Here is a 27399-nt window from a genome sequence, read left to right as displayed (position 1 = left end):
TGAGGGTGAAATCTACATATTATTTTAGTGTTCATACGTATGAAATAACAGGAAAAAAAATTTCGCACGTGTATTCATGTTCGACTTCAAAACCCCAACACAGATGTTTGTGATACGATAGCCTATATGAGCGGGTTCTACGTACTATGAATGTAGGTACTGTCCAAGAGGGAGGTAAACGAAAAGTCTTAACCGTAAGTTGAAAATATTTTAATATAAACACTTGAAATGCTTCTGAGCGCCTGGAAATTGTTTGGATTTATATTATTGTATGCACACTGTCACTGTATAGTGGTAGCTATAATCAATTCCATCATGCCAGGTTGCCAGCTAGGCCTATGGCCCCTATGCAGATTGCAGAAACTGAGATGTCTAAGAGACTGAGAAACGTATCAACTATGGTATAAAGCAATTTAAACTAGCTTTGCATAGATTGCATGATTGTGGTTGCACATTTGCATCATTTAAGCAATTTCAGTGCCAGTAAATGGCAGTAATGGTCCTTACCTTAGCTAGGTATTAATAATTAATACATATTCCAGGCTTATCCAGCCAAGTCGGCATTCCAAATTTTCAATTGCAAATGAAATATTCATCCCATGTCTCAGTGCCAGTGGTCCGGGGTCCCTGCAGTGCCTGCACTAAGTGCACTTTACATCTTGGTAAGTTGGGTACCGTACCTACAGCTATCCAAAACACCCATGCTGTATTTTGTAATTTTGACTATTTTCCAACCCTAACCTGGATTCCTGGAAGGCTCGCATCAATCCCCTACAGTGTGCTTAGTGGATCAAAATTTGGGAGCTCATGCATGACCTTAGGTACTCTGTTTCTACTTTCTACCAAAACTACCTACATTTTTGAGGTTGCATGGCCTACAGGCTCCCAATATACACTTCAGCACTGAGTCTCAATCAATGCTCCTCCACCCGCCGCCTTATACATCAAATCCAGGCTGAAAATCCCCTCAACAGGGACTTCTCCCCCTTCACCCCTCCCTGGCATCCTACACATTTAGGGTCAGACATGCCCCTAGTGCCACCTGCCTGGAGTGCAGGGATCCCCTCCAGTCCGTCCAGCATCTCTTTCCCTGCCTCTCCTTCCCCACGTCCCTCAGCATCTTATTGTGGAGCAGTCCCATGGAGGTGGTGGCATTTTTGGCCACCCTTTGCCCATCTCCCCCTATTCCAGTACCTTCTCCCGGCCTCCTCCCAACGAGCGTGACAGCACAACAAACAACAACAACCTCCCTGCCCATACCACCTTGCGCAAAAACACCCCTGTTGACTGTTCTCACCCAATGGATCCACCTAGACTTCTCCAGCAGCAGCTGCCTCTATCAAGAAGTAGATGGCACTGCATCAGGGATCCTCAAAGACATCTGCAACACTTGATTCAAAGTACACTGCCTTTTTTCACCAATGGCTCCCTCTCAGCAGGACCACCCCAAGCAGTGGGCACTGGACTGGCAATTCCATCTTTATCTATCCAGATATGGCACCTATATATGCTTAGCTATATCCCTGCCACTCAATCATTGCAGCCAACCTGTATGGCATATTCTAAGCCATGAACTTCCTACCAATCAGCTGCATGCTTCTAGCTACCATATGCACAGACAGCCTAGCATCACTTCAATTACTCCTACAATGTTTCCCTCCAGTTACAACATATCATAACATAGCAATGTTGGCGCAGAAGAGTAGGCCTGTGGCCTGTTGCCGATTCTTGTACTTTTTGTGACTAGTTCACAGAAGATCTGTAAGACTAATTTTTCATGCAGAAAGTTCATCCTTGAAGGGCATTTTTTGATAAAGTAGAATGGAATGAACACTGAAAAACCCTCCCAACATTGATGCAGTGAAAAGTACAGCTTCTACCAATCGCAAAATTCAATCATGGTGCAAATCCACAGAAATATGGTAGCTAGGAGAAAGATATATTCCTTGGGGTTAGGCTTATTTTGTACAAAAGATATATTTAAAATTTTTTTCCATTAATTTGTTAAAGAAAGAACCAAAGTTGGAGGGTTGGTTCTGCATGAAATTGAGGCTTCCTCTACTGTACCTCGCGTAGGCACTATTCACGCCAAGACTGCAATAACCTTGCCAGGCTATGGCAACTTTAGTGTACCCTTCACCAAAATTGTAGGTGATTTAAAAGTAAGTACTACCGGTATATATCTCACCACTCCCAACAAAGCTCAAGAACTTCCATTTTATTAAATGATTGAGTAATAAAAGAAATTTAGTGACTTTTTTCTCAAAAGTCTAAATATAAGTCAACCTTGCACAAGTGTTACTTTAAATTTTTTGCTTCTTGGTGTTTGGAAGCCTAATATATTCTAGCGGGATTTTCAAAAGTGGCAACTTATGTGGCACTGATGGTAGATGAATTGCCTCTCATCAAATTGTTGGCAATAGTGTATGATAGGACCGTGGGTTCCAAATGTCTTGAAAATTGATCAGTAATAAGTGATGAAATTCTAATCCTGCTGATGGAATAGACAAAAACATCCATGATAACCTGATAGGTGGCTGACACTTGACTAAATTTTTAGGTAATAATTTTAAAAAGTATACATTTTTATTGTAAATTTACAAAAATCATAGAAGAAACCATTTTTGTACAATAATTTTTAGGAAATCATGCTCAAAATTAGAGATTAATAATTTTGAAACTAAATTCGTATCTTTTTGTTTGATGGGATATATTATGCCATAAAATTTTGAACTTCCTTAGTTCAGTTCTACCCTTTCTAGTTCCTTCAAAATATCCTGCACACTCCACAGTAATAGTTCCCAAAAATTTTGTTTGTAATTTTGTGTTGCATATCTGTACGTGAATGCCAAATAGCCTATTAAATAACTAATAAATGCATAAGTTACTATTTGTAAGATAAAATTAAAAGTTTGAGCTACTTTGTGTATGCTGGTTGGTGCTTGGGCTTTAAACATGAGTTTATGGTTTAAAAGTGACTTTTCATGGCATGTTAAAAAGGATTCATAGTTTAAAAAATGGATTGATTGCTCAGAAATTGATATAGAGCTAAAAAATCTGGTCCTAGCTCACAGGCTTGGAGAGCAGATTTTTTTCCACAATAGAAGCAAAGGGGGCTTATCAGCATTAGGGAAATTTACCTTAACATTAATTAGTTTTCAGGTCAGACCCACATTTCTGACCATATGCCCAGAGGCTAGTGAGGAAAATATCTACTGTCTTAACCGCTACTGAATTTTTTTGATCTGTGGTTTTATGGATTTGCAAGCCCGGATTCTGTTTCTTTGAGCCATAAATTCCATATCCTGGCCATGAAGAGCAATTAATGAGCTGCTAACTGATGACTACAGGAGCACACAATTGTAATTTTCCTACTTATTATTGACATTTTGTGGCCCCATAGACAAATTTTAAATACACTTGAAATATTTTAACCCAATTGTGCACTTTTATTCACAATTAGATTGGAGGTAATTCATTTGGCCAAAACTTACTCACTTGGTTTGGAAAATGGCAGGAAAGCTGTAGTTGTGGCTCTAAAGTTAGATATATTCCATGCTAGTACAGGAGGGTTAAAGTACTCTGCTGTTTTATGAAACCTTAAGCTTCCATTGAGACATTTAAAAAAATTAGAAAATGTGTAAACAGAGTGCTATGAGCAAGGTAAATTAAATGTCAAACTATTGAGAAGTGTAGTGAAACTAACTGAATATAACATTTTTTGTAACACAAAAGTCAAAAGAAAATAATGCTTTAATGTATCAAATTCTACTGATATGACTAAATAGAGAATAAAGACCATAGCTGCATGCAGGCTGAGCTATTAAATGACAAATGTTTATTCCAGCTACTGATGTATGATTTATACCAAAAATAGGATTTAGTTCTGTTAAGTTTCCATTTTATTTATGGCTTATGTGCATATTGATTTATGATGCAATGGAGATACCTATAGAATAGAAATAAATAGGTAAAGCTCCATTTATAGAGATTGGTAGCAGTTTGCTTTTTAATTTAATTTTAAATTGAATTACAAATTGATGTTGGCTTTTATTTGTTCAAGATTTAATGTATATATTTGGAGCTGATTATGCACATGAAGGAGCTGACATGAAGGATCTAGCCTTCCTTAATTATCCATTGGCCACAATACATGAAACAAGTTATTTTGCTTTCTTAATTAATATTTTAAATGTAATGGCTAATCAAATTACATGTAAATAGTTGTGACATCTTAACACTATTGGTGAATGTCTAACTTGTATTCTCATGTGCTGATTTCAGACAAGTTTAGTTTCCTTCAATAATGATTGGCCCAGGAGAGCTGAGCTCTCGGAGCAATGAAAGCAGTAGTAGCTTTCTGTCCCGTACCACTGATGCCTGCTCCATGGTTGCCCAAGCACAAGATGCAGGGATATCTCACTTCAAAACTCCATCTGTTCCTCCACCAAGAAAGAAGAAAAAAGTTATGGATGAGGAAACTTATGTTCATGTATGTAATTACTGTTGTACACTTTATTGCTAGTTTAACTTTAATTTTTGATTGAGACATCATTTGGCATTTTTATGCTAATTCATGCATGTATGATCTTTATCAAGAAGATCATCTTAGCTAAACAATTTACTTACTTTCAGTGTTTCATCCTGGAAGCTGAAGAAGGCTAGAATGATCAATTTATCTGTGAACTATTACTGGACTATTGTTTTGATATGCTCAATAATAAATCCAGTTTCATTTTGCATTGTATTTTTGTTTAGGATATATAAAGAAGGTGATAGAAAGTTTTTCTATGAAATAATAATACTTTTCATTTAAACCAGGAGCTGGGCAAAATCATTGAAAGGGATTTCTTCCCTGATCTGGAGAACCTGAAAGACAAGGTAGCTTACCTGGAAGCCAAAGAGAACAATGATGTTGCATGTCTTCAGTCTCTGTATCAAAAGTACTCTACAGGAGGCAGGCTCCCCACGCCTGCATCCCTCGATGACAGTCCTGCCACTTTTGACACGCCTGAGCCACAGGCAAGACTTAACAAAAGGAAGAAAGTTACAGCGGGCAATATCAGCAGTGATGGAGATGATCCTGGAGGTGCTGGTCCAAATACAGGCCACAAAAGTGAGGAAAAGTAAGAATTTTAATAATTTTCTTTAAAAATAATGATTAACATATTACACCCTCTCTTGTAAAGCATTTCATTTTTATTTATTTTCAATGAAAGATTTTTAATGCTGAACGTTGTCTCCTCCTTTTGTCAGATGATGTATAAAGTTGATACCTAATACACTCGGTTAGATTTAAATTATTTACTTTCATAATTCTTCAAGCTGGTATCTTCTTCTAGATTAAATTGGATGAAACTGATAAAAAAATAAAAATATTCATTCACTTGGATTTTCAATGCATAAAAATGGGAGGTACATTTTTACATGAAATAGCATCAGAAAATTATAACACACAGTTCCTTTTATATCTATAAACTTGTCTCAAGCTGTAAAATTTGAGTTTGATGGAGTGATTCAGATTTAGAATACATTTCTTAATTTGTATTCCTGCTCACCTTTGTTAGCAGGAATAGAAAGTAGTGGTTGTACACTTATAGAACACGTGTAATTCAACTATTAATTCACATGGAATTGTTTACATGTTCAAAAGTTCCAAAATTGATTTTATAATTGACTTTTTTGCCACTTCAAAGATATTTAATATTTTGCTATTCTGTTGAAGGCAAGACAAGAAAAAATTGTCTCTTGACGAGTTTTTGGCCCGCAACACAAGTGAAGATGACGACAGCTTTGAACAAATCATTGAAGATGCCAAACAGAAACTCATACAAAAGGTAAGTTTGTACAGAAAAAATACTTCATTTTTTTCAATTTACTGTTTATCTGATGTGCAATCAACAGCAAGCAAGAGAAAAACTGTAGAATAATTGAGAAAGTTATTTATTTTCTTGGCCTCAGATGTACATGATGACCAACTTGGCAAATGAACAATCATTGAGTGTCAACATTTTGACAACCATACTTAATTTGCCTAATTTTCCCAGCAGGTGGTGGTATTTTACAGCTTGTGTGTTATTATGAAATACACAAATTTAAGATTTATAGTGATGTTTCTTTGACCCTATACTCTCTAAAACCTGTAAAATATATGTTACATTAAATTCAAAACTTTTATGGTGAAATCTATTTTACAATGAAGTATTGAAAGAATTTAAGTGGAACATACACGATCAGATGTCATAACTCAAATGTCCTTGCAAATTGAAATTTAAAAATGTTCTGTATAAACTCGCAATGAATTACAATACATTGATCATTATATCTGCTTATTATGTTCTAGAAAGCTTGGATGTTTAATGCAGAGGCTCTTCACAACGCTACCTATGCTCCTGATCTCTCCATGAAAGCCTTGCCTTCTTCAGACCATGAAGCTCAAGCTATAGAAAAAGAAAAAGCTAAGAAACCTCTGGCTATTGAGAACTGGACATACAAAACATTCAGTTCCATCATGTATGTTCCTGATGGTGAGTTGTGATGATGAGAACTGTTCATGATCAACATTCTGTTCCAAAGTTAGGTTCCTGATGATGAGTTGGTATGATAACAATTGTACATGATAAACGTTCAGTTCCATCATGTATGTTCCTGATGGTGAGTTAGGTAGTAGTGAATTGAACTTGTGAAACATTACATGTACAGCCTGTATGTTCCTGATTGGAATTGATCCATGCCAATGTAATGTTTAAGAGTTACTATAGAACCAACTTAAATCTGATATTTTCAGTCTCCTTTTGAAAAAATGTATAAATGTTGATAATTTGTTCCTGGTTAAAGATCCACAAGTATGAAGCTATGGATAAATTTTTCTCACAAATTGATGTATTGTATTGATTTTTTTTATACAATTTTCGATAAAACTATGACATTATCTTATAAATATTTGTCCCAAAGTCCGCAATTCTGCCAACTTTGATGCACCATTCTAGGTCATGATTATTAATTAAATGTTTTATCCTAGAGCACCATACAAGTCGGGCACGAGAGCTTGAACTAGCAAGAGCTGCCCCCAAGGAAGTGCTGCACAAAAACACTCGCTTCAGCACAAACCCGTTCGTAAAACCCATCAATCAGGCGACTGTGTTAGAGGCCTCCGCCGTCCAGTCGCTCAAGAAGGAGGGCAGAATTGGCATTGATGGTAAGGATCTTTGTGTTGTATATTTGTGTGCCACATGACTCATTGCATACAATGTATAATTAATCGTGTGTCACATGACTCATTGAATATAATGTATAATTAATTTAATCTTTAACATAGTATCAGTTTATGCCCAGAGTTCCCGGCATTTATTTCGTCCATGCTTCTTTCCAGGCCGGGAATTATCAAGAGACACGCCTAAAATTCGTGGCTACAGCTTCGTTGGCGACGCTTCCCCGGCCCCCGGAGTAGAGGAGTCTCCCCTCATGACGTGGGGTGAAGTCGAGGGCACGCCCTTCATGCTCGACAAGAGCGCCACGCCCTTGGTGCACTCATCCTCTTCAGCTCCGTCTTATTCTATACCCAAAGTGCCAGCGAGGTGAGCAATTACTTGCCAAGTCGCTTATTTGTACTCCGTATTTTGAATATAACTTCCAATTTAATTTTAATAATGGCATTGAGTTTATAGTGTCAATTACAAAATAAGTTATTGAATCTTATGAATTTTGTTGATTAGAGTATCTCCAAACCATGCTTCAATTAGCATACATTGCTTCTATATTTGACTGATACTCTATTTTATTATAAACGGGAGAGAACAAGAGTTTCTTTGAAATGTTGAAAATTGGGGATCAAGAAAGAATTATTTAATTTAGTTTTATCAATATAGTGTCATCACTCATCACAGCACAATAAACCTATGCTGAACAGTTAAAAAAAGTACCATCGTAAAGGATTGTACATCAGTTTAATTATATCAGTGATGATGATAATTCTGGTGTCGTGCATGGCAGAGATGAGTTGGCTTTGGAGCTGAACGAGAAGGCGAGCCTGGCGCAGCGCGACAAGAAGATGAAGGCGATGATGGCGGCGCGCTGCAGTTTGTTGAGCCCTGCAGTCACGGGCAGCCGGTCAGGGTCTGAACACTGGGCCGGTGAGCGTCTGAGCAACATGTCCCCTGCAGCCCGGCGTCTGCTGTCCTCCAGCCTCGGTGTCCGCCAAAACACTGATCATACACTCAGAGCTTCATACACTCCTTCTCCATTGAAATCTTCCGCGTCGTTACGTACGCCATCCTTGCGTCGCAGTGACAGAAGTAAAGCCACTTACGCCTTCAATACGCCCTCGCCTAGCGTCCCTATAATCAAAAATGCTCGGTCAACGCCCAGTTTATTGCCATCCAAGACAAAGTCTGGCGTGACTCCTAAAGCTGACCGCGGCGGCGCTGACTCCTTAACTGACGGCCTCCTGCAGCTGCCTAAGACTGCCGGCAACCGCCCCACTGCAGCTGATTTCTTTTAATGTATATAATAATATTTTACCACTATCTAATGTAGGTACTACCTAATAGTAATGATGCGTAAATGCAATGTAATGTTTCGTATTAATGTGAGCCATGGCTAGAACGGAGAATTTTGAAATAAAATTAACTTTTCTGCTGTATATTGTCTACAAGAATTCATTTGTTTGATTCCATCACCAGTGCGCTTTACTCTTCTACTGATTCATATTAATCATCAGCTTCTACTGATTTATATTAATAATTCTCCACGTTATATGCCTTCTATATTTGCTTGCGATTGAAGCAATTACTTAGCTGTTCCCATTTCTATCGTAAGTTGGAACATAATACTGTTATTCTTATCAATTATAAGTCATTTCCTGACCGAGTGTCGTGTCACGGGCCATCGTGTAATATTTATGTAAATGAAATATTTTCTCACATCACATGTTTAAATATTCCTCCAAATTAATTCACGTATCAGAAGTCGCGGTATCGCGTAAACATCAATAATATTTTGTGATTAAATGGATATAAAATGGATTGTTGAGCATTGAGTGCCGCAGAGGGGCTGCTACGGGCGTCCTGCCGGGCTGTCTTGGGGACTCACGACCCCACGGATCCTCAGTTCTTTTATTTCGATCCTCAATTGTTTTAAATAACATCCTTAATCATTTGGATTGAGATCTTTAACTATTTTAATTGGGACTCTCAATTATTTTAAATGAAGTCCTCAATTACTCTAAATAGGATCCTTTATTAATTTAATTGTGTAATTGTGATTCTTTGTAATTTTATTACTGCTTTTCTTTCATTTTGTGTGGAAGTGGTGCGTGTAGCGTTGTCCATGTAATCTTTACCTTCTATTTTGCTCTATTCATTGTAGGTTTTTCTGTACCACTGAAAATTTCGCATTGCAATGAGGAAAATCTGATGAAATATGACGACGATACAGCCGCTTCACACGTCTATCATGAGCGCAATTGAGCCGGCGCATTACTCCAGTTTTGCTTTGTCCTATAACAGCTCCGTGAGTTATTGCGAACAATTGTCCACTATTGTGCTTCATGATAGTTTCTTGTTTTCCTGTTAACTCGTATCATCGACTGCTTCTGATCTGTACGTTTCACCGTAAGATCAGTTGATTTAGTGGAGCATTTTTCTAAGTATAATCCTCTCATGTTTTACACAGCGCTCATTTAGTGAACGAGCCTGAAAAATGTCTGCTTCAAGCAAGATGATTCAAATATTCATCTTACGTGTTTTCAGTCTGAATAATGAACTGCTTTTGTCTGTATAATAGTGTGTCCGAAATTTCCATTGATGATTTTTTTATCGTATCACTTAGACCGTTTATCTTTTTCAGTTTTTATTGTATTTAATCTGTTCATTGAGTTATATATAAATAAGTTCTCACGTCATGGAGAGCAACGGAGACAGCGTCCAGTCTGGAGTGGCGTGCATAAAGAAAGAGTGAGTGCATAATTAGTTCCATGCTAACTTTATTATATTTTCCAATCGTATTTCTGTTACTGTCACTAATGAGCATGTGGAAATATGAGGAATACTTGAACTTTGGTGTTCAGATTCTACGTTACTTTTCATTTTCATTTTAGTTAAAATGATTTGTTTGTGATAACGTGATAAGGTCATCAATGATTTGATTTTTTTTGCAATAACGTGATTAGATAATCTATGATATTTTAAATTATTCACCAAATTCAAATTGTAAAATTGTAAACTACTATTTACGCCTATTTTTCACCATGCCTATAGGCATAATTCAATTTCAAATTTTCAATTAGTTCCTTTATTGTTCAAATTCTAGAGACGAATCAAGTGAGCTTCTTGGTCTACATTAAAGTTTTTCATCGGTTTAAATTCACGTGAGTGCCTGCCTCAGCTCACCTCTGGTACGGTTCAGGTTCTTGTTGAGTTGGACGAGAGCCGCGCTGGACCAGGACGCCGGCAACGCCTCGACCGCCCCTGTAGCTGCCAAGCGTCCTGCCGACGACGTGCATGCCGAGGCTCCGGCACATAAGAAGAATAAAGGTGAACCTGATGAACGTATTTATTTTTGTACATTTATTATTTAGTTTGTACATGATTTTTTTTATCTTTTAGTAAATGCGTTGTTACAAACAGAAAACTGTCTTAATTAAACCTAGATGTCTATAATTAAGACTAGAACCTAATTACGATTGGATAACTTTTATTTACTCTGAAGTGGGTTACTTGAAAAGTTGATCTCGGATCTTCCAAAACCTGGTATATCTGTTTCTTATAAGCCCTGTTCTCAAGCTGCCGTTGAAGGCTCGTTACAATTAGAAATAAGGCAGCCGAGTTTCATGCTTATGCATGCTGAGGTTGTAATTGTATTTTTATCAATAATTAGGTATAAATTCTATTGTTGGCATGCACTTATCACCAATGGATTTCTTCGCAGTTCTTTGACTTGCGTCATCCTTGCTCTTCTTACGCCATATTTGTTCTTACTTTGACAAAATATTGTACTTTAATTTCTGTAATCTGTATTTACTAAACAAAATTTTCATACGCAGGTCAAAACAAGAACCGCCCTCGCATGACTCGCCAGCCACGATCCGCCAAACTGTGCAGATTTCTCTGGGCCATGACACGAGAAGACTTAGAAGAAGCCATAGCAAAAAGCAAGCTCTCCACAACACAAGCCAATGGTTCTTCAGAGATACCTCCTAGTAGCAAACATAACGAAGCCTCCAATGACACTGGAACAGCATCAGACACTAATTCCCTTAATGAAGAAAAAACTGAACCTTCTAAAATATCAGCACATGTTACGTGCGTCAAAACTCGCCACCCTCTTTGTGTGTTCCCAAAGTGTGATTTCTTGCACGACGTACAAGCCTTTCTGGCGTCGAAGCAGCAAGACATCGGCGAGAAGTGCCACAGCTTCGTGACTTATGGCCGGTGTCCTTATGGGCTCATCTGTAGGCAAGTGAAACTATTTAACACGTTTTTCTTAGCTTAGCTTCGCGTTTGTTTGTTTGTTTGTTTGTTTGTTTGTTTGTTTGTTTGTTGTTAACATTGACAACGAAAATTATGTCAAAACTCGCCACCCTCTTTGTGTGTTCCCAAAGTGTGATTTCTTGCACGACGTACAAGCCTTTCTGGCGTCGAAGCAGCAAGACATCGACGAGAAGTGCCACAGCTTCGTGACTTACGGCCGGTGTCCTTATGGGCTCATCTGTAGGCAAGTGAAACTATTTTTCCGATCCTCTCTCGTGTATAATTATTTCTGTTATTCATTAATAAGAAACAAGGATATTTTTCTATTAAAGGCAGTGTTTTATCATCTTTGAAATTTTTCAATATTGTAACCGGAAAGATTGGATAAGCTTTTTATTGACGACACGGTGAAAATTGTGTGCAAAATTAACTTTCAGCTAACCTCATATATTCCAGTAGAACTTCACCACCGGGCTGCACAGCATATGATTTTATATACTAGATAAATTTAAATGTAATAAATAAAGGAAAAATCGTTCATAAAATGATTCACTTCAGGTTCGGAAGCGAGCACATCAAGGATGGCTTCAACGTCGTGAACAAAGAACTGTGGAGCGTCTACCAGCACAAGGAGCTTCAGCAAACGATATAACGTGATAAAACATAACTTATTTTAAGTGGACATCATATGTGGTGTAGCGTAACTTATCTAAGTAAACTAGACAACTTGAAGTCATATTTTTGTAAAATGAATATGAAATTTATTATATTTTTCTGCTATTATTGTGAAATATTGTTGAACAATACCTCTCGATGTTAGTTTTGGGCGATTGACAACATGGGGGGCGTGTTCTTACTTGAGTAACTGTGGGAGATTGCATATGTTTTTCGATGAAAAAAGCTTAATGTAGTTATTCAAAACCGAATAATTTCAAACTTACGATAATTGGTGTTATAAAAAATAATTCTTTGGGAATTATATAACTTTTAATTATCCCCTGATAATTGATTGTAACACATTACTCTGTGTGCTTACTTTCAAATATTTTTTCAGATTCAAACTGCACTCCGCAAAAGAAATTACGAATTCAAGCTCGCGGGAGAAGCGCTGAAGGCGGCTGAAACTGAGAAAAATATGTGTACTAATGGCACCAAGGGAGCTGTTGCAGGGGTCACTTGTGCAGACGAAAAGAAACAAATTCCATATGTCATGACTGATGATCTCACGAGTGATAACGGTCATAACGTGCCTATTGTCGATAGTGTTTCTAATTGTGATGCTGTTAAAAATTCGGTAGTAGATTCTGGTCCTATTTCTGGTACGTCGAGCGAGCGTCTTAGTCCGTCTGGATTGCATCATGAAGAAACTTCTCACGTTGCGTGTTTTGGCGAGACAAAAAATGTGAATATTGTTGACATGGAGAAGGATGCACTGAAAGAACAGAAGTCTTGTTTATTAGGGCCTGCTTCTGATGAAGACATGATCAGAGTACGGCCCAAAGAAAAGCGAAAGGTACGTTGGATTCTTATTAGCTTTGGTTTAAGTTTTCCTCGATTACACAAGCTGCATCACTATATTTCTACTGAAAAAGTGTAGTATGGTTTATAGTGATATAACTGGTTGGTTGAATAATTGATAATTCAGAATGGAATTCGCAGACTGGTGATTGACACACCAATTTTCTTCTAGACGATAAACAAACATAACCGAATTTACTTGAACAACTTTAAATATAGGGCATTTGGAAAACGATAAAAATACCTATGTTTTCTTTAAAATGTTTCACAAAATGAGTTTTTTACCTATTACTAATATTATTACAACTATTTTTACATTTTGATTCCCATTTCCTACTATGAGACTTCCTGCTTCTGATATTATTTTTTCCTGCTTCTTTTTATATCATTTCTTATACAGGCCTAAGATAAAGTTTATTGTTGCTCTCGTCAGGTGACGTGGAAGGACCAGCTCTACCTGGCCCCCCTCACCACGCTCGGCAACTTGCCTTTCCGCCGCATCTGCCGCAGGTACGCGATGCTTGGAGCTCTTCACACTTGGGTGGATACTTCCTACTGTACTGATACAAATTGCCTCGTCTCTTACTAGTTAATGCCAGTCGTAATTATTCGTGAAAGAAAAGATTTTTTTAACTTCTGCTGTACGATTCATTTAAAATTCATGTGTATCTCGGATGAAACTGTGAAACGTTCTGTTGATGTCATTGAATCAACATTTGCAGCACGGATGTACACGTTCACTCTGAAAAGGCCTTGAAATTTTTATGTTGAATTCATGGTACAATTAATCAAAAGGCAGTAGACATCTGCAGTACCAGTACCTTGATATTCACTCACAATTCCCGAGTTTTATTGACTTGATGTCTACTGCCTTTGATTTATCTTATTTCAAGGGGCTGAGAGTGCTTCTTGTTGATTGGTCATAACTGACGCGTTAAATTCACTCGCATAATCTGTTGTGATAAACTACAAACTACATAAACTACAACTTTCTTTAACTTGATAAACTACAACTTTCTGCACGTGCTCTCAAACTTTTAATTTTACTAGAAGACAATTCTAGTTGAAGAGGAGAATCCTTATTAATATGAAGAAACGTGTGGACAATGATGGAGTTTAATTTAATGCAGACTGGGCGCCGACATTACATGTGGCGAGATGGCGCTCGCCGCAAACTTGCTGCAGGGGCAGCCCTCTGAGTGGGCGCTGGTCAAGCGGCACCACACTGAGACAGTTTTTGGTGTCCAGGTAAACATCGCAGCCATCCTTCAGGGCTGAGAATTATATTCATAAGCAAATGTTATGAGCTGTCTTCATAGTAATTGCGTTTGAAATTTTTCCATTGCGTTCGTAAAAACTGCTATGTTTGGTTAGACTGAAATCTTGCAGATCTTGCACGGTCAATTAAAGTTTTCTCGGCTTCTCTCTAAAGTCTTTACATAAGTTTTGATGTCAGCTACTTTTTCGGTTTTCCGAGTCCCAGTGACTGTAAATAAAACTAGCAATCCCATTGCACTTCCACATGCAATTGCTTCTACCGGCAACACTTTCTAGTCTTCTACATAGGATGTTAGTCACTCATTATATAACGTGCTCTCAAACTTCTAATTTTACTAGAAGACACTAATCTTTTTTTAAGAATAAAATTAATAATAATAATAATGATGATAATTTAATGTCACTGTGCTTGCTATACATAATACAATGCATTACTGTTCATCTATGTAGGTGTGTGGCAGCAACCCTGCAGTGATGGTCAAGTGTGCGGAGTTGCTGGCTGACAACATCTCCATGGACTTCGTGGACATCAACATGGGGTGTCCCATTGATCTCATCTACCAACAGGTGATGTACCAGCATCACGCTCTACTATGGCCTGATCAATACTTAGCTATTAATATGTCGTGAAGAACTTCGAGTGCGGGTTTGAGGTCCGAGATAAAATCTGAAGACTTTTTCTGAGGTTAGATACGCGTGGTCTGTTATGAATAATTTTTAATTCCTCCAATTTCCTAGGTCTGTTAATTCTCAGTTCTTCGTGTATGAAGTGATTAGTCTAATATTTCAAAACTTTTCTTGAATTATCGTGAACATTAGTTTTTGATTCAAAACTGATATATTCATATGCATAAAATCAAATCATGTTTTAGAGAGAGAGCAACCTTTAAAAATATTTACAATGCTATTCAACTTGAAAAATTTAATAGAATGCACTTTAAAAATTTGCCTTGATTTTCACTCACAATTCACGAGTTTTATTGACTCTTAATGTATACTGACGGTAATCAATCTTATTTCAAGGGGCTGAGAGTGCTTCTCGTTGATTGCTCATAACTGACGCGTTAAATTCACTCGCATTATTTGTTGTGATGAGCTACAAAATTTCAGGGAGGACTGATTTCTGTTAATTGTTCGTAGTTCACTTGATAGATTAACGCGTAATATCTACTATATTTCAGGGGCTGGAGTGCTCTTGTTAATGCTCTTAGTTCATTAGGTAGATGAGCTCGTAATATCTACCATTATAATCTACCATATTTCAGGGGGTTGAGTGCTTTTAGTTCATTAGGTACTCGTAATATCTACCATTATAATCTACCATATTTCAGGGAGCTGGGAGCGCTCTAATGCGGCGGCAGGGAGCGCTGGAGCTCATGGTGCGCGGCATGACGCGCGTGCTGCCCTGTCCTCTGACGGTGAAAATGCGCACCTCCATACACACGGGGGACAAAGTTGCCCACACCCTCATACCGCGCTGCAGGGCCTGGGGCGCCGACATGGTCACGGTGAGTGGGGCACCTCCATACACACGGGGGACAAAGTTGCCCACACCCTCATACCGCGCTGCAGGGCCTGGGGCGCCGACATGGTCACGGTGAGTGGGGCACCTGGTCTTATAATGACACTATTAGCTGTGCGGTACATGTGAACATTTATCACTGTAGATAAATCTGAGATAAAAATTTTAGTTACGGTTGTTACCACTCTGCTAGCTACTAATTTTAAATTTTTGAATGCGAACACTGAATACCTAACACTTTAGAACTTGGTTTAAATAGCAAGGCTATAGAAGTTGATCGAGTGAAGAAGTAATTTTACGTAATGAATGGTTTCTTTGCTGATGTAGTAAAGGCGAGTGCTTTTTACCAAGCGGTGTTTGCAAATACAGAATCTCTGAAAATAAACCTTCACCGCGATTGTTGCTTGCAAGACCCTGTAGCTAATTTTTAATATTGCTCCTGCCTTAATGTTTCCTGTTTTCATTTTTCTGAATTTGATTTTGATTAGAAATTATGCCAAATATTTGTTGGCGTTGAATGGTTTGGACGAACCCAGACTTTTTCCTTCCATATTCATGTTGTTTCTAATCATTTTTTTGCGAATGGAGCATCACTAGCTCCACGTTTTTGTCACGGGTAACATTTATTTAAAGATCAAACATTTCTTAAACTTCCCAACTTGTTCACAGTTGCACGGACGATCGCGTGAGCAGCGCTACACCAAGACATCAGACTGGCAGTACATCAAGGAGTGCGCGGCGGTTGCCGACCCCATGCCTTTGTTCGGCAACGGTGACGTGCTTTCTTACGAGGACTACAACAACTATAAACAACTTTCTGCAGTTACAGGTCCCGAAACTAGAATTTAATTGGAAATAAAATAAGATATAGTATATTTATCCCGACTCAAGTAAATGATGCATAATTTATGGTAGTAAAAAATGTGAATTGAAAGATTTTATTCCAACGGGGAATACGTTTACACAAAATTCCTTCATGGTATGCTTTATGGACACGTTCAATTATAGATTTTCAAAGAATAAAATTTATAGCTTATCGTTTGTCACTACTATTTATCGATTGTAGTTTACTTCTTCTTAAGTTTACTTCTAGTTGATTAAATTTAATTTATGCATCAATTTCCTCAATTCACGGGTAACTTTTCTATCAAACCGAAACAAAAGCCTACACACACAAAACCAACTCGTATACAATCATTATCATTTATCCTTCCGTGCATTGAGGCTCATTTTACCGAGGATATAACTATCTTGCTATATTCATCAACATTTTCTTATCTATTCTCTCCGTGATCACTTACGTAACAATGCCTTGTTTATGTAGCAAGTACATATAATAATAAAGTTATTGCTCATTTTTTCTGGTTCACTCCAGGCATTATGATTGGACGAGGAGCGTTGATAAAGCCGTGGATCTTCACAGAGATCAAAGAACAAAGGCATTGGGACATCTCGTCTCAAGAACGCTTCCAGATCCTCAGAGACTTCGTCAACGCCGGATTCGAACACTGGGGATCTGACGCTGAGGTTACAATGCCATGGTTTGCTTTATTGAACAATTCATTGCATCAGATTACTGTTTGGGGGAGGGAGTTATTTGAGCTAAAACGTTGCTTCGCTGTTAATGTCATGGTTGTATAATGGATAATTTTTGTTTTATTTATAATTTCTCTTCATTCATGATTTTGCGCGTCCAACAGCACTCCTGTGTCTGATAATTTCAAAACCTAAAATCAAAACGCAACAGCAAATCATTCATTTACAGAAATGTGACAAATTCTGCATTCAAATTATTTCATACAATGGAATAAGAATCTTCAGTCAATTGCAGTGAGGTTCAAAACCGCGAGTGTCTGCAACTTTTCTTAATCTGACCACAGTATTTAATAATTAGGGACAAATACTGGAACTAACTCTTTCCAGAGAACAGATTTGTGAATTCTTTTACAGTCTGCAAGATAAAAAAGATTTTACGAAATTATCTAGGGTGTCCTGTAGAAAAGTTGTCCTTTCACTTGTCACCTTTCTACTGCTATTCATTACCTACTACAAACAAAATCAAACGTTTTTTCTCCTATTTATTTAGGGCGTGGAGAAAACCCGCGTGTTTCTGCTAGAATGGCTGTCGTTTTTGTGCCGCTACGTGCCCGTGGGGCTGCTGGAGAGGCCCCCGCAGACTATGAACCTCAAGCCGCCGCTCTTCAGCGGCCGAGACCAACTTGAGACTCTCATGGCTTCGAGAGACTCGCGGGACTGGATTAAAATCAGGTTAGTGCCTCATATCAACCACGCCGTCTATTGAAATATATTTCATACATCAATTATAGTTGTTAATCCTGTATTCGTGTCCTGACGATGCTACATAGACATAATCGCGATAGGCAGTTCTCAAATGAGCATACTAGTGTGTGGTTATTGGTGATAGTGTATTTTAATTATTGGCAGATGAGCGTGCACATTTTTAGATGGATATTTTTTCATTCTCTAACGCTGACATTTTCTGACGCCTTATTTGTATCAAAGAATGTTACGAGAAACGAGAAGCAGGTTTATAATCATTCGATACAACACCATGAATGTTCTGTTTATGCCTAGCTACTTTTTTAAATTACATAAACGCAGATTTTAGTATCGTTAGTGAGCACAGTGGAACACAAACTAAATAGATCTCATATCTAATGGTACTTTTTATTTCAGTGAAATGCTTCTTGGACCTGTACCAGAAAACTTCGCCTTCCTACCAAAACACAAAGCTAACTCGTGGACTTGAATTGTACCTTTACCGAGCAGTGCGTGGATCCTTGGACATCGACTAACTCGTCTTCAAAATTGTACTCGTTTTAACTGATTCATTTCAAATCATCATCAAGTCCTAAACCAGTAATGATGAAACTCTATGCTTATGTTCTACAAAATCCATCTCTAGAGATTTGGTAATGCACAATACATTAGTTTATCACACATTGGGGGGGGGACATTTCCTGCCTGAATGGGTTGTTCACTGTGCCACTGAAGTCAGTCTCATCTCTTCCTGTTGGTGGGGATTAAGAATGTTCCAGCCACCGGTGAACTGATACCACCTCACCACCCCAGGTTTACGAAGTTTACGGTTCTCAACATAAAACCCCGGTAGAGGAGCCGTCGCAACATATGCATACTCATCAAGTTAATGCAGCCTCTCACAATTCTGTCAAATTCTTTCCATTAATGTATCAATCCTTACGGAAGGATAGGTACCACTCATGATTGTAGGTATGTTCATAGGAATTGTGTTGGCGTGTAACTTTAGTTTTCCTTACTGTCACCGTTGGGATAATGCAAGTTTTGTGATTTTATGTTGAACTATTTAAGTATAGATTGTTGAAAATATGCTACAATCCACTTATTCACATTTCTCCTGACAAACATGCCAAGAAATAAACTAATAAATTAGGAAAGAATGAAATCGAGGATAGCTTCTTCTTCGTGTTAAACTTTGTCAAAATAGAACAATACTAACAACGGCACGTAATGCATACCGGAACACACGAGCTAGGTTAATTACAGTAAATTATTCTTCACCTTAATCATAGCTATTTTAATTCTTACATCTATTAGTAAATTCTTACATCTATTAGTCATACCGTAATCAAGTTATATATTCAAAGAAGAGTTAATGGTACACCGTGTATGTACATTAATTGAAGAACCGTACCTATTCTCGATGCATCCAAGGACGACCTCAAGAAGTTATTAATTGAATATTGATATCGTAACTGAACGGGATATTATTAATGCAGGTATGGCTATTATGAAAGCCAAGATAACGCAAATCGATTCAGAATTTGAGCCCGACATAAATTTTTTAATTGAATCGTTTAGGAGAACGAAAGTATTCAGTGAGAGCACAAGGCAACAAAATTTTTGGTACGGAATGAAAATTCGCGTGATAAACATGAGTTTGGTTTGGGGAGAAGAGTGTAGACAAGTAGTTAAAGGAACTACTGCCCAAATTTCCGGTAGTTACAGTAACTGAATAGGTAGAGATGGCGTAACATAAAATGTGATTAGCACAAATGACAATTTCAACATGGATAACATGTCAAGATCATTAACCTGAAGATGAACCTTGCAAAATCTTATATCTATTAGCAGTTAAATTCACGCATATGCACTGAAAACTGACTTAAGTAGAGAAAGCTCAATTATTTGAATGAAGCATGTACAGTATACATAGTAAAGCCACTGAGGCACTGCTACTGCAAGGTCTCTCTAACTAACCAGTTACTCGCGTCCAGGAACCAAAAATTACGGAGAGTCGACATGTCTTCCGTATTACACAATTAAGAATTTTTATTTACCGAGAAACTCTCATCCACCGATTCATATAAATGCTCGAAGTTCAATAACCGAAGTTGGAATGGTCTAGTTTACATCAAATGATCTCGTGGAATTAGTAGTACTCAATGAAAATTTTCATGCCTCTATTCACTGCCGAGTCAAAACACCAACCTAGTTTTCGTATGGTTACTTTGTTCCTATTTCAAGTGCATTTTGCGCTCTGTTAAAGTAACATACGTAAAAATGAATATTTAGGAACGAAAACCCACGAATGAAGGTGGGACACAACTAAAGACATGCGATGCGGGAAACTGAAGACTCAAGCCCTTACAATATAAATACGAAGAAAATAATTACTAATTAAGCAAACATACCAGACTTGTCAAGTAAATAATATATGGAAAACAAATAAAATTTTGGTGAGTTTGGAATCTATCATCGAAGGAGAATTATATTCGAATGTCAACGAACGATACATGATTTGCTGTTAACTTTTAACGATAAAACTATGAGTCCTTGATAAGAACACTACAAAACCTAGATCTACAGCTCCATTTCATCGTAATTAACTAATGCACGCAAATTGTTTGAACAATGCACTGAAACTAGTGAGACTAAAATATGAATAGGTCGCTAAAGTTGAATTAAATTCGAGAGAAACAGTTTTTCTCGACAAAAAATCTAAGGCAAATTCAGAGAATTAATGGTGACGCAAATCTTATTAAAACAGGAGGAAGGTTATCCATTTTAATAGAAAGTATAAAATGTTAAAGAACAGAATTTGCACCTAATTTCGTGACTAGTATGATGGTTTTATGAAATGATCAATTTAGTCTTAAAAATAATGGTTCTAAGTGATATTATTAATAAAGTAACCGGGCCGGTTAACAAAGTAATCGAGATCCACTAAGTCATTCAGTTTCAGTGAACTATGTATGAGCTAGCCACCTAGGAAGCGTTCAAGAACTTGTAGTTCTCACACAACCACGAGTAATTTTCCTTTTCTTAGTAGAAAACTTGCATGAAGCAAGCATTGGATTTTCCCACTCCAACTTCACTTAGTAAGACATTTCAACCGAATACAAAGTCAAGTCAATATTCTCTTAACTAGCTCCCTGCTCACACAGTCAGTAGCGCTCAACTCTTCAAAGCCTGAAGTCTGCTCCTCATCTCCTCCATGTCTTCCTCAGACTCCTCGTCTGCCAGAGAATCAGTTGGCAGAGCTGAGGCGCCTTCAGTTGCAGGCAGAGCGTCGTTCACCATCGCAGGGGCCTTACCCAGAGCTCCTGCCGTCACCTCCCACAGTATCTGTTAAACCGAGACCATTGGTAGAAGAAAAATGTTAGATTTTAAAGCCGAGAAATGCTGATAATGAGGTCCAGTATGAAGTGAAGATTTTTAGATATTCGTACCAAATTAAAAAATGCGTAAAGTGAATATGGCACATCGCCACTTTTCAATCTCTGCTTTCTAAAAGAAATTAGTAAGAACTAATGCAGCAGGTAGAACAAATTATTTAAACTGACCAAAACCGTCAAATGAACTGAATACCTAATTAAAGTTGAAGCATTTTATGCATCATTTGTTAATGAATTTGACCGTAATGGAATAGGTTAAAGTAAAATGAATAACACATAGCATCAACGGATTGGGATCTCACCTTGTCTACTTCTTCTTCTGCCTCCTCTTCCAGCTCCTCAGGCTCCAAAGACTCCATGGTGTCCTCGAGCATTTCTTCAATGATACCAGCCTTCATCATCTCCTTGCTGAGCTCCTGCATCGTGCGCGATATTTCTGGCAGCTTAACGAGCTGCTGCATGGCCTGCATCACCTCAGTAGAGCGGGCCAGGGCTCCAGCAACGCGGAGTGTGGCTAGTATAAGTAATATCTTTAGCTATAGCACACAAATTGATATGAAAATACAAATATTGAATGGACAATAAACAAAGTACCTACTGAAATGAGCTTACCATGCTTTTTCAAGAAAATAATATGGGTATTAGGGTGGAGAATTGATCGAAAAGCAATACCGACAAAGACAAGTGCTATGATAAACAGCTGCTGACTATAATAGGTGCTATCTAATCTAATGTACCAAAGTCAATTATTGTATGCATTATTTAATGCATTCAATCGAATATTTACAACCTAATATATACCTACCTATATAGTATACTACTTGAATTTACATAAATATTGATGCTAGCATGTAAGTGATAAACAAATTCAAATCAAATCAACATTTTTTCGATTATTTACTTCTTTTTTGGATTCCTAGAGAAAAATGCATGCTATGAAATTCCTCACCAAGCTGTCCTTTCATCTGACACTGCACAGAATTGAGGTGAGCTTTGCTAGTATAGATCCGTGTGATGGCGCGGCGAGAGTGAATGATCTCTTTGGCCAGGACTTTGCACACGTCAACATCTCCCTTTTTGGCGGCTTCTTTCATCATCCGCTTGACCTTTTCTTCTTCCCGCTGAATACCTGAAGAAGGAATACGATAATTCTTAAGAGGCTTCATCATCTTAAAACTTAGTGCACATCAATCTTGTTGAGGCTCCTACTTGAATAATAGAATGTTCCTCTTTTAGAACCTTTATAAACATCATGTACTTCAATTAGAATTTGTGCTTTTCAGACACTACAGTAGCAACTAGAAATGAATGGTTAAAAGCATGTTTAACCCTCTAACGCCATATGTCCAGGAACATAACTTTCAAATTAAATTATACGTAAATTTTTTACTGTAGCAACCTGAAGACATGTGTATGCAACATAGAACATTTAAACTTGTACATGGTGACACCCATCAATGCAAGTCATTTTGCGCACGCTAGCAACATATCTTTTTTGGGAAGTAGGCTTACTCGTGTCAAGCAGCAGAGGGTTAAAGCTTATAAGGAAATATTACTGGGAAAGAATAGCTTTCAACTGGCATATATGAAATTATTCAGAGCACAGTAGTTTTGGCTTATCTATGGTGACCTGAGCTCAGTTTTTAGATTTTTGTTTATTATCAAGTACTATACCAAGCATTGCCCATAAATGGTATGACGTTTCAAACCAATTTTCAAACAGATCTGCCACAGAACTAAACTCACAGCTTTCAAGTTTCAATTTCATTGACTTAAAAAAGTTGCATTATTATAAAATTCAGCCTAATGAACCCCATTATGCCAACTTTGAATCTTGTTAGTAGATTGAAAAGTAAATATAAAGAGTAATACTATCTTTGGGTAAATGTAGATATGACTTGAATCAATTGTAAGATGTCATGGGACCAAAAAACCCAAGCTATGCAGAAAAATGTCAATAAATGTCTCTTCATGTATTGAATATACTTATTTTATATTCAAAATATTAACATATATTTATTGCATATAGGTATTTATATAACATTTAGTGACAAGATTGTTTGAAAAATTGGCAAGACCTTGCCAACAGTGGAGACTGAAAGACTAATCATGGTGTAGAAAGGTACCTTGCTCGATTGTGAACAAATGCAAAATGAAGGTTCCAGTCTCCAAATCACCACCCACCAAACACTAAGGTTGCAAATTTTGCTATCCACTTGATGTAAAGTCTCCATAGTATATTAAAAAGTAATTATAACACCGATTCAAGGTAAAGAATGTACACAGTTTTTTGCTCAATAGATAATCTATAAGAATGAAATTTTGAGTATAGCCACACATGTTAGTTGAGAGATCTCAAATCAACTTTAATGAAAAATACCACACTAAATTTATATATAAATACCTATATATTTGTACACTATGCATTTCTATGACTGTGATGTATTGAAACAGCTCACAAAAAAATTGAAAAAAATGGCAGATTGATTTACAAGGCTATGCTTTCCAGCATGTTGTGAAGATGGGACAAGTAACACCCAGAGTTAGGAATATTTGAATTTGGGCAAATTTCCCAGCGCAGTTAAGGCCACATGTTGACAATTTTATTAGTTTTTACTAATAAACTCTAGAGCACATGATGTATCATGTTGCCTGAAAGTTCCGTCTGATAGCAACCATTTATATTTAATGAAATCAGAAACACTCACGCACTCCTTATTTGCCGATCAAGTTGATGATCTTCTTTGCGAATTTTACTGCACCATTCTTGCACCTGAAAAATTTTAATAATTTAAAATAGATATTAATTTAAATTTATACGTTTTATTTTTGAAATCATGTTCAAATTGTTTGAGATCACTAAAATTTTGAAATAAATTGTAGTTTATGCCATCAATTAGATATATACTTTCGTTTTTGTTTTACTAGGATCTTGAATCTCCATAAATTGGTAAATTTAGCAGAAGCCACCATAAATGAGACAAAAAGCCCATACACACAGACAATGTCACTCTTTCCTATGGCCTTGCCTGATTTCTTATCATGTGAGTCATCATGTGCCATTCATATTATTTTATAAAAGAAATTAGACAAAGGTTTTTAGACAGGTGAAATTGAACCACAAGAATTTGAAATAGTGTCTCATTCAGAGGTGGCTTCAGCACAATTTTCCAGAATGGACTGTGTATTTTTAAACTGGGATATCATACCATAGTGGGAAATGAGAGATTTTTTATACTTGTTTTATTTATTATTGCTTGAATTTTCTCCACACACAGAATCATTCCTGTGGAGTAGTGTGAAATTCTGCAGAAGTAATATATTCTAACATTTATAAAAGAAAATGGATCAGAAGGCCTACCACATTACACTCCCCACCACTATGCCAAGGTGTACACTGAACTTGTGAGAGGCTGTTGCTATTCTGTGGTGAAAGGCTGTTGCACAATTGTAACAACTGCATGTGGATCTCTGTGTGGATCTCAATGTTCTTCACTAGTAATTGAACAATCTTTGTAATGAATATGTTAAAAAAATAATAATAAGGCAACTATTGCAGAAAAGTCTCACTATTTCAAAAATACCAACAAAGTTTTTGGTGCTACAAAAAATGATAAGAATATCCAATTATTTTATGGCATGTGTCACATAGTAATGGTGAACAAGTAAAGATTGATGATGTCCCACTCCCTGTTTAGGTAATGTTAAATTTAATTTCACAATAAATAAATCTGATCCACACTGAGATTTAAATGATAGAAATTGTTTAAAATTCAAACATCACTTTATTATTGTCTATTTGTCTTTATATGTGACCAGTTATAATTTTTTCATGCGTTTCATGATTTTGTTGATATTGCTGACTTCACTTAACATCCTGGAGCATTTCATCTGCTATTGTGAATTTTCAAATGCCTTGCATCTTCTAGAAAAGTTTTGATGTTTCTAAGCAAGAATTACTACATTTTCATTAACCAGAAACTGAGAAAGGCAGGATTTTGAGAACTTGGCCATTAGGAACAGAGAGTAGTAAAATACCTTGCCACCCGGCACTCACTAGCTATGATTTTTGCCCACAGCCACACACAAGCATGCCAATCTAAAACATGGGAAAAAACAGTAGGATCAAATTTTCTAAATTGGCAGGGTAAATAGGCCTACCCAGGAGCCAGGATACCTTGCTAATGAATAATGATGGGTGATTTTAGAAAACTGTAGCCTGTAGGTGAAAAAGGCAATTCTATCATTTAACAGTATCTTTAAGGAAATTAGGGGTATTATTGCAGATTAACTACATCCAAAAAAAAGGGTGTTTTTTTTTAATTATATGTTTTTTGGGGTGTAGATTACGAATCTGAAATCCAAGCAGAGAGCGCGCTTCTGTGTTGATTGTTGGGCATCGGCTAAACCGATCGTAAATCGCGTGCGCTTGTCTCGATCATTAGGCATCGGCCACTTTGATCGCAAAGAGCGCGCTTCTGTGTTGATCATTGGGCATCGGCTAAACCGATCATAAATCGCGTGCGCTTGTGTTGATCATTAGGCATCGGCCACTTTGATCGCAGAGAGCGCGCATCAGTATTGATCATTGGCTAAAACAATTGTAAATCGCGTGCGCTTGTGTCGATCATTAGGCATCGGCCACTTTGATTGCAAAGAGTGCGCATCAGTGTTGATCATTGGGCATCGGCTATATAGATAGTAAAGCACGTGTGTTTGTGACGATCGCCAGGCATCAATCGTAAAGTACATATGCCTGTGTCGATCATGCAGCATTGGCGAGGGTTACACTTCCGTTTTTAGCAAGCATATTGGCAACTTTTTTCCCTGGCGTACATCCGAAAACGAACCTCCGGCGTACACGCTGCACTTTCCTGACCATGGTGCTGATGATGGATGATTTTAAAAAACTGCAGGTAAAAAAAGGCAATTCTATCATTTAACAGTATCTTTAAGGAAATTAGGTAAAGGCCATAGCATAGTGACAAAGCAGAGAATTTTTTAGACTGTCCCTCAAGTTTATTTTTGAGTCCTATAAGTAGACCAGTAAAGTAGCTATCATGGATACTACCGTGGTAGGCCAGTATTATCATACTCAAGAAATTGGTTTAAATCTTGAGTTTTTGAGGAAATTAAAAATGAACTGATTCCAAAAAAGCTCTGAAGTCTGATTTGCCACTATATGGGCCATAGGCCTATAGGAACAGGTAAAATTGGCCAGATTCACAGGCCTTTTCAACTGATTCACAGGTGGCCAACCACCAACATTGGCTTCTGCTCAATAGCCTCAATTTTCCAGTTTTGTTTCGTGTCAAGTCACAGTCACATTTCCTGTGACAGGGTCACCCCAACGGCAGAACGGCCCAACTGACAGGGTCACTGGGTCAGGGACTCAGGGTGTAAGTTTTGTTTTTTTGGAGCCAGAAATTATGTGTCTAGATATGAAAATGACTTCCCAAATGAAATGTTCATCACATTTTAAAACATTTCCTCATTTCGAATGTAACTTGTAACAGATATTTTGTCTCACCTGTTCCTTGGGAGTTTTTGAAGGTGTTTTGGAAAATAACCCCATTATAATTTATAAGAATGAAATGTCAACTTTTCTCGAGCACTAGCACTATACTCGCTTTTTTTTTACAGTCCCGGTATCGGCAGACCGTTATCACCAAACTCCCATCAAACAATGCCGCTGAGGCGCTGAGTGTGTTGACCAAAGTTACTGTAGTGTTAAACTATGTAAAGCTATGTTGTGATTCAATCCCGAAGCAAAACAGTGACATCTGTTCGGAGTGTTCGTTTACGTTGTAGGGGCTTTGGTTCAATTGGTTGTGAGTTTAGAACGGCAACGTTACGCAACTAGAGAAATTTCCTAAAACACTGAAAAGGGGTTTTCAAATTTAAGTGAAAATCTAAATGTAGCTATGTTGATATT

At 37.4% G+C, this 27399-nt stretch overlaps 3 protein-coding genes across 6 annotated transcripts; 2 read left to right on the top strand and 1 right to left on the bottom strand.

Moving 5' to 3' along the window:
• The first annotated feature begins 88 nt into the window (after positions 1-88).
• Positions 89-8923, top strand: LOC108672925 (splicing factor ESS-2 homolog). Of its 4 annotated transcripts, none has more exons than XM_018160690.2 (8): positions 89-174; positions 4285-4492; positions 4822-5126; positions 5726-5837; positions 6344-6527; positions 7022-7198; positions 7373-7577; positions 7993-8923. In XM_018160690.2, the coding sequence occupies exons 2-8, from the start codon at positions 4307-4309 to the stop codon at positions 8498-8500; spliced, it is 1677 nt and encodes a 558-aa protein (XP_018016179.1). In that variant the 5' UTR covers positions 89-174; positions 4285-4306; the 3' UTR covers positions 8501-8923. The 4 variants fall into 4 exon arrangements, with proteins under 4 accessions (XP_018016179.1, XP_018016177.1, XP_018016181.1 ...); XM_018160688.2 differs by having other exon boundaries at positions 89-194; XM_018160692.2 differs by having other exon boundaries at positions 90-152.
• An 860-nt stretch (positions 8924-9783) lies between these two features.
• On the top strand, positions 9784-19163 carry LOC108672908 (tRNA-dihydrouridine(47) synthase [NAD(P)(+)]-like). Its single transcript, XM_047885751.1, has 14 exons — positions 9784-9953; positions 10405-10532; positions 11042-11453; positions 11560-11712; positions 12027-12107; positions 12489-12981; positions 13420-13496; positions 14117-14234; positions 14715-14831; positions 15596-15772; positions 16456-16615; positions 17162-17313; positions 17873-18054; positions 18484-19163. The coding sequence occupies exons 1-14, from the start codon at positions 9901-9903 to the stop codon at positions 18554-18556; spliced, it is 2376 nt and encodes a 791-aa protein (XP_047741707.1). The 5' UTR covers positions 9784-9900; the 3' UTR covers positions 18557-19163.
• Positions 19164-19238: 75 nt separating this feature from the next.
• Positions 19239-27307, bottom strand: LOC108672918 (charged multivesicular body protein 3). The gene is made up of 5 exons (XM_018160678.2): positions 26995-27307; positions 24177-24237; positions 22414-22593; positions 21767-21978; positions 19239-21414 (listed from the first exon to the last, which is right to left on the bottom strand). Exons 1-5 carry the CDS (start codon positions 27037-27039, stop codon positions 21244-21246), a joined length of 669 nt encoding a protein of 222 aa, XP_018016167.1. The 5' UTR covers positions 27040-27307; the 3' UTR covers positions 19239-21243.
• Positions 27308-27399: the final 92 nt, after the last annotated feature.

Source organism: Hyalella azteca, unplaced genomic scaffold (genome assembly GCF_000764305.2).
Source record: "Hyalella azteca isolate HAZT.00-mixed unplaced genomic scaffold, Hazt_2.0.2 contig2982, whole genome shotgun sequence".
Lineage (NCBI taxonomy): Eukaryota > Metazoa > Arthropoda > Malacostraca > Amphipoda > Hyalellidae > Hyalella > Hyalella azteca.
The sequence above is the reverse complement of the archived record's forward strand: the minus strand, read 5'-3'. Positions and strand labels throughout refer to the sequence as shown.